The sequence below is a fragment of the Cervus elaphus genome, chromosome X (assembly GCF_910594005.1).
Source record: "Cervus elaphus chromosome X, mCerEla1.1, whole genome shotgun sequence".
NCBI classification, from domain to species: domain Eukaryota; kingdom Metazoa; phylum Chordata; class Mammalia; order Artiodactyla; family Cervidae; genus Cervus; species Cervus elaphus.
The window spans coordinates 176408024-176415843 of NC_057848.1; the positions used below are offsets into that span (position 1 = coordinate 176408024).

The following is a 7820-nucleotide window of genomic DNA, read 5'->3' on the forward strand; positions in this document are numbered from 1 at the left end:
CCGTGAAGGGGGCATAGCTCAGTCGACAGCCACTCTTGTTCTGTATTCTGGCAACAGCTGGAGTCAGGGGGCACAAACACCTTGACCTTGGAGAGCTGTGTCTGTCTGTAACTCGCATTCAAGGTGCATGCAGCTTACAGTGAGCCCTGGCAGGGTACGTGATCACTCCCTTTGCTCTTTCCTGTCATCCTGCAGCATTTCAGGTGCACCCAGCCTTCCACATCCTCAGGACTCTACCAGAGGTCTCTGGAGTGGTCTGGGACTGCCTGGTCTTTCCCATCCCCGTTAACACATTTTTCCTGGTCTCTTGTCTGCTCGTGTGGCATGACCTACGTGATGCCAAAGATGCTCCTTTTTTCAAATCAGTTGGCACTCATCAATGACTATTGCTTTGAAAAATCTCTGATGAGGAGCTTGTATGCAGAGCTTTAGGTAATTCTGCACCTGCAGCAAGGCCTCTGCTTCTGGGGTTTGAGCTTCAGAGTAGCACCCCCCCCCCAGTTGGACACCACAGACCCCGTGTTTTGTAAACATCATCAGTGCTCTTTCTTTCGTAAACACTCTTCACTTTTGTTCTATGTGTGTCTGTGTGTGTACTCAGTTGGTAAATCATGTCTGATCTTGCAACCTCAACCCCATGGACTGTAGCCTGACAGGCTCTTCTGTCCATGGGATTCTCCAGGCAAGATTAATGCCATTATCTCCTCCAGGGCATCTTCTTGACCTAGGCATCTAAGCTGTGTCTCAGGCGTCTCTTGCATTTGTAGGTGTATTTATTTATCTATTTTTTTTTTTACCACCGCACCCCCTGGTACCCCATGTAAGTCTGCATTCTGCAAAATCCTTTCCACCCCTGCAGCCACACATCAGATGAATGCTGCCTAACCCCACAGTTGTGCTGTTTACAGGTGCCACTTTGAACAACTCAGATTCTGTTCCTAGTTGTCTGACTAACCAGTTCCATCTCTCATGTGACATCTGGTCGGAATCTTATATTACCATATAAAACTACCATCCGTGGTATACTCGCTCTTCTCGCCAAGACACTTGTATGAGTCACACCATGCATCCTAAACAGAGTTTTCTCCCCTTTCCTTGTACACTAGATTGGCTGCCTAGTTGAAATTACATGTTTTGTGCATTTGCAAACATGGCACCTTTGCTCACGACAAGTATGTGCTTTAATCAATTTATTGATCAGTATAGGAATCCAGTAACATCAGCAAAAGCAGAGGAGATTCATTGTTGGAAAGCCATGGATTCAGATTCTTGATATCCTGGGAGAGAAGAAAGGATGATTTCCCAGGAAAAGGTCTTATATCTTCACCTGGATGATTGGGACACATTAGTGGTTCGATGCGGCTCATATGCGTATTTCGTTTTTTCTTTAAACATGAAAAAAAAAAAAAAGTAAAACGTTGTTGAGCTGATTAGGATTAATGTGATATTGGCCAGAGCATGAAAGATAAAAGAGAAGCAGTTGCTGGTGGAAGCAGCAGAGAAATTATCCTACCAGACCCTTTTCACAGAAGTTCCTCTGTGTGTGTCCCTGTGGGGTTGCACAAAATTACCACCTGGTGAAACTAGCTGTGAGCAGTCTTGTATCAGCTCTTACGCTGAGAGTCACTACGTTACATATTCAGAGGTCTGAGATGGAGGAGACTCTATCCTGTCAATGTTTAGATACTTAATCCAAATACGAAGGAAGCCTGAGCCATTGCCGCCTGGCAAGGTGGACTGCCTTGTTATCCTATTCTTTTTTTTTTTTTCTGATTAATTTTAATTGAAAAGTCCTTGGTTTGCAATGCTGTGTTACTTTCAGCCGTAAAGCAACGTGATTTATTTATACATTTGTTGTTGTTATTTAGCCGCTAAGTCGTGTCCTCCTCTTTGTGTCCTATCGACTATAGCGTGCCAGACTCCTCTGTCTTTTGGATTTTCCAGGCAAGAATGCTGGTGTGGGGTACCGTTTCCTACTCCACGGGGATCTTCCCCTCCCAGGGATAGAACCTGACGCCCCTGTGGCTGCTGCATTGGCAGGCAGATTCTTGACCTCTGAGTCACCTGGAACGCCCTCAGTAAATGTAGGTGAATGGATACCGTTTTACATTCTTGTTCTTACGAATCACTGCAAGACATTGAGGATACTTCTCTGTGCTCTCCAGCAGGTCTTTATTGTTTATTTTATATATTTTACTGTGGATCTGTTCAAATTCCTAGTTTATCCCTTGCCTACTTCCTCTTGGTAACTATTAATGTTGTCCGTGTATGAGATTCTATTTCTGTGTTATGAACGGTTCATTTGCATCATATTTTACATCCCACGTGGAAGTGATAGCATATGATATTTGCCTTTCTTTCCCTGACTCACTTCACTCAGTAAGATCATCGCCAGGTCCATCCATGTTGCTGGAAATGGCATTATTCCATTCGTTTTCATGGCCAGATAATATTCCGTTATATACGAAAACCATTCTTAAGGCAGTACAACCCCCCGCCAAAAAAAGAAAGTGTGAGCCGAGTGAAAAAAAGCTGTGTGTTTGTGTCACATTTCTACTCACCCAAACTGATGTTCTCTTTTCTTATGCAGGACAGTTGTCTGTGAGAGAGAATGAATGAGGGGAGAAATTACCATTGACATGCCTCTATTTCAAAGGATTATTTCAAAACAGCTTTTATCAAAGATGTCTCTGTAAATAGGAAATCTGACTTGAACGTCCTCGTGGTGTGTTTTCACTTTGGATACCTGCTGTCTTCCGGGGCTTTACCTGTTTTGATGCCATTTTCTATATTTTCATTTGGGATCCCCCTTTCACTGTTCAGTTCCTGATACTTCTGAAATTCTTCTTGAGTGTAACTGTCTCCTTTGGCTGGATTTCATAGCAAAGAAGGCAGAAGAGGTGTGTGTTAGAATCTTTTATAGGTTACAGAGAATCACCCGGCTCGTAGCTGTAGTGATTGCTAAGTCTCACCATAACCATTGCCCTCCACCATCACCTAAACTCTGCTCACCAGGTATTTTTCTACAGTCATGCCCGAGCGTGGACACAGGTTTTCAGATGGGTCCATGGCGGGTAGAGTCCACATAATTAACATGTTATCATGTTTCAGTTCTCCCAACTAGTGAGTAAACTACAGATCATTCGCTTGTGAGCTTAAGCCTGCCCCAGTGAGATGCAGTCCTTCGTGGTACATCGGAGAAGGTCACGGTGGGTTTGAGACTCAGAATTTCTCCCGGCACTAACTCTTCCTGTCCACTTTGTCTACATCCTAGAATTCCATCCCTGGGGTTTTCATGAACCCTCATGAAATGAATGGAGGGCGGAAATGATTTGGAATTTTCTAGCCTGCCAGGCTCCTTGTCCATGGGGATTTTCCAGGCAAGAATATTGGAGTAGGTTGCCATGCCCTCCTCCAGGCAATATTCCCAACCCAGGGATCGAACCCAGGTCTCCCTCATTGCAGGCAGATTCATTACCATATGAGCCAGCAGGGAAGCACTAATATAAGGTCTGTGTTTTCCTCTCTCCTTACTATAAAAATATTGATCATATGAACACATCTGCTTTGTATTGGATAAGCTACAGTACATACCGACGCCTTTAGTTATTCTTGTGATCTTCTCTCCATCATAGTTTTCAATGTAAGTTACCAGCATGTGGTCTGATGCATGAATCAGTCGCAAAACATTTGTACCTGCGACTGTGAGAGAAAAAGAATTCAAATTTCACTATGATTATTTGCTTTCCTTTCCAATGAACATGTCTTATGCTTCACACGCTATTGTCTGTCTTCCCTCTAATTGTGAACTTTATCTCATTAACATTTGTAGTGGTGTGTTGTTAGTACCAGTTATGACAGCTAGTGAACTAGGAAAGCCTTCTACACACTGCTTTCACCTGAAGATAATTAAGACATCCAGTCTTCTAACCTGAGGAGTCTGTAAATGATAACAAAGTTTCTTATTGCAAGCATCCTGAGTGTTGAACCTCAACCATCTCCTACCAGCTCACAAGAGCTGTCTGTTAAATTTTCAGGAATTCTGTGACCGAGTTTACAAGTATAGTCATGGGTAGAAGGGAATTCTAAAAAATTAAATGAATAATGTTAGAATGAGAGTTAATACATCATCCAGATTTATTTCCTAGTACACGAGGTAATTAAACAGGTACAAATTACTGCAAAATGTTGGACATATATACTCTGAAATTATTGCAGGTTAGATCCTGTTACTGCATGTCCACATTTGAAATTAATATAAATTCATCAGACCAAGGTTACAGTGCTTTGCTGTACATTTTTTTCCTTGAAAATGAAACATAGGGACATATGATCACAATATAATCTTACAGAATTGATATTCATATTTGAGAATTATTTCCTTTTATTTTCAACTACTAAGGTAGATGTCTATATTAAGGCCCATTTCAAATTTTGTATTTCTATTCATATTTGAGACTTATTTCTTATCTTAAACTATAGAGATAGAAGTCTATGCTAAAGTCCCATTCAAATTATGTATAAATCAGTTTGAAATTTTTGCTCTTATTTTTGCTCGTAAGTTTTCTCATTTGGGGCTTTCAATTAATCATGTTATACTTACTGAACTTGCTAATAAAGAGCTTTAAATATTTAAAGAATTTCTTAAGGCAAATTTGATCATGTAGGTAAAATAAAAGGTAGAACAGTGCAGGAGAGAGTCATTATATTCTCGCACTTCCTCATGCCCAAGGAACACAAGGAGTCAACATGCTGGGGCTTCTTCTCAGGGACCATCACTGGCGACATTATACCCTTGGACCTCATCCTGATGTTGTGGGACAGTAGAGATTCCTGAAAAATTAACTGGCTTTTCCAAGGTTGCCTTGGTAATGAGTAGAGGGAATAGGCCACCCGTTCAGACATCTAGTCTTGGATGGAACCGAGACTATCCGTCTGAACACGTTTCATGCGACAACCCATTGGAAAAGCTCAGATACTCACATTCGATGATGTAAACATCTCCTTCTTGCCTCTTTGCCACTTCATGGAACAACTGGCATGTCCCGTCAAGCCTGAAAAACAGACGAGAAATTCTCTCCTCACCATCCATGCCCCAGTACTTCAGGACACCCTTCTGTGAGTAGAGTTCACATGCTCAACTCCACAGCCATGACCCACTGCACCCCGTGTTGGAAGTCAACAGCCTCCTTGTTCTCAGTTGGGTCAGATTGTGCTTACTTGACATAAAATGTAAGGGAGAGGTATTCGCAGCCATCAATACATTCAATCTGACGATAGAGACACCTCAGTGGGCCCCCTTCCACAATCTTCTCCTTGTTATCCGCAGCTAAGTAAATGGTGCGCCAGTCTCCTCTGACCTAAGAAAGAAAGTTTCCATGAACATCAGTCGGACTTTTTTTCTGGTTCCTCACCAATATACAGCAACATCTTTGCTTCTGCATTTACCCCAGAGCAGAAGTAAATTGAATCTCATTAAACAAAGAAGAGGTCTGCCCCCTACTTTGTTGAATAACATGACATGAATTCATGATTCCTATTTGAGCAGAAATCATAGAATTCAGAGAATTTTGCACAGAATTCGGAGTTTTTTGAAATAGCTAAAAGAAAGCCAATAAAGACTGTGATGGGTTCATCACTTTCTGAATGACCACGTTAGGCTTTTTTTTTTTTTGAACATAAAGAGAAAGAACAACAACTCCAAAAAAAAAAAAAATACAAAGAGCATCTCATGTAGTTAATGGGCCATGGTATATCTACAATCTGGTCATACATATAAACACGAAATCTGTGTCACACGCACACACAACCTCACAGACACACCCATGCAAACACACAGTCACACACACAAGCAAGCAAGACCTTCTAGCAGATCAGCTCATTCTGGGTACCTTTGAGGGGTCTATCTCAACTGGAGTTTCCTGGGCAGCACAAACCAGGACAAGGACAAGACTCGGCCACACAATCTTCATTCTGACTCTTGTGTTGCTCCTTCTAGACAAGCTGAGGGCGCCCCAGGTGTTGAAGAGGTTGTGAGTCGGTTCCACTTTTTATAGGATATGTCTCTTGGCAGAATACATATTGATCAAACTGTGGTTTATCACAAGACTTTAGTTCCAGAGACATCAGCTTCTGACATCCTGCTTGGCAGCTGAGCTTTTTGGCATTCTGTGCTTCTTACGAAACTCCTGTGTTATTTCTTTCACATTGAAGAGATCTTTTAAAGCTTATTTTCTAAAACTAAAGATGACATTGTCTGGTTTAAGAAGATAAATATATGGTGTCTCTACCAGGAATCAGTTATCAGGGCATTCTTCAGAGGGGTATTTTTTTTAATATTTCAATTGAAGTATAATTGATGTACAGTTTTTGTTGTTGTCGTTCTTAGGTGTCATGTAGATATGCATAATTTTATTTCTCTTTCTAATGTTATAAAAGTATTGGCTTTTTTATTCCCTATGTTATACAGTATGTTTTTGTACATTATTTTTTCTCTATATAGTAGTTTGCACCTCTTATTGCACTCCTCCTGTCTTAACCCACCACTTTGCATCATCCCACTCATCACCACTAGTTTGTTCTCTCTGTGTCTGCTCCTTTGTTGTTATATTAAAATGTTTGTTTCATTTTTTTCAATTCCATATATAAGTGATATCATACAGTATTTGTCCTTTCTGCATCTGACTTACTTCATTTAGCATAATGCCCTCAAAGTCCATCCATGGTATTGTACACTTCACATTTTTATGGTTGACAAGTATTCCACTGATTCATGTTTGATACACACACATATACATGTGTGTGTGTACATATATAAACACATATATATGTATTTACAAATGCACAAGTTTAAATAAAATTACAAATTACAAATTCCATGTATTTGTGTATGGATACACATAGATGTGTGTGTATATATACATATATATATATATATGCACGAGTGTTCCACTGTATTTGTGTATGATACACACACAAACTGTGTGTGTGTGTGTATGTGTGTGTGTTTACACACATATGCACACACATTCTGTGGCTTCTTTGGGCTCCCCAGGTGGCATGAAAGGTAAAGAATCCACCTGCCAATGTGAGAGATGGGTGCAGATTCGATCCCTGAGTCGGGACGATCTCCTGGAGAAGGAAGTGGCAACCTACTGCAGCATTCTTTCCTGGAGAGTCCCATGAACAGAGGGATCTGGCAATCTACAGTCCCTGGGGTCACACGTGTGGGACATGACTTAGTGCATAAAACCATTACCATGGCTTCTTTATATTTTTATTTAAATTGAATGAAATATTTTCAACAGGAGCAAATTCTCATCTTCTACCCTACTCAAGGATCCTTCCCTAATTCGTTATTGCAGTTTCATTTTGCATTAATTTTTTTCTCTCAGTTTTATTTATTTATTTTTTTACTTTACAGTGTTGTATTGGTTTTGCCATACACTGACATGAATCCACCATGGGTGTACATGTGTTGTACTCTGACTACGGTTTATCAGGTTGCTCTTTTATATGTAGCCCCGACACTAAGCTTCAGGTTCTTTCAACCATCATCCTGTCTGTCCATGAATCAGGCACACTCGATTAAAGAAACCGAGGGCATCCACTCTCTAAATGACACTCACTTGGGTGGTTTGCTCCCATGAGGTCACCAGCACTATGATGATCATGTTCATAATAAGAAAGTACATGGATGGAACCTGATCAGAGATATAAAATACAGAAACTGACCTAGACCCGTGTTACTGAACTAAACGCTATAGCTGAACTGAAAGATGAGTTTTTAAAACTCTTATTTGAGATGTAAGTGATACACA

General features: G+C 40.8%; 1 protein-coding gene across 1 annotated transcript; it reads right to left on the reverse strand.

Annotated features, from left to right (window-relative positions):
* Positions 1-2561: 2561 nt before the first annotated feature.
* Positions 2562-6046, reverse strand: LOC122690084 (allergen Bos d 2-like). The gene is made up of 6 exons (XM_043897047.1): positions 5892-6046; positions 5221-5360; positions 4984-5054; positions 3595-3702; positions 2769-2870; positions 2562-2599 (listed from the first exon to the last, which is right to left on the reverse strand). The coding sequence occupies exons 1-6, from the start codon at positions 5970-5972 to the stop codon at positions 2583-2585; spliced, it is 519 nt and encodes a 172-aa protein (XP_043752982.1). The 5' UTR covers positions 5973-6046; the 3' UTR covers positions 2562-2582.
* Positions 6047-7820: the final 1774 nt, after the last annotated feature.

What these genes read in the sequence shown, in the direction of transcription:
- LOC122690084 (XM_043897047.1), bottom strand. Translation starts at nt 5,972, where the DNA reads ATGAAGATTGTGTGGCCGAGTCTTGTCCTTGTCCTGGTTTGTGCTGCC. An exon ending in TCCCTTACATTTTATGTCAA is followed by an intron (nt 5,055 to 5,220) that starts GTAAGCACAATC and finishes TCTGTTTTTCAG; the next exon opens with GCTTGACGGGACATGCCAGT. An exon ending in AGATGTTTACATCATCGAAT is followed by an intron (nt 3,703 to 4,983) that starts GTGAGTATCTGA and finishes TTTCTCTCACAG; the next exon opens with TCGCAGGTACAAATGTTTTG.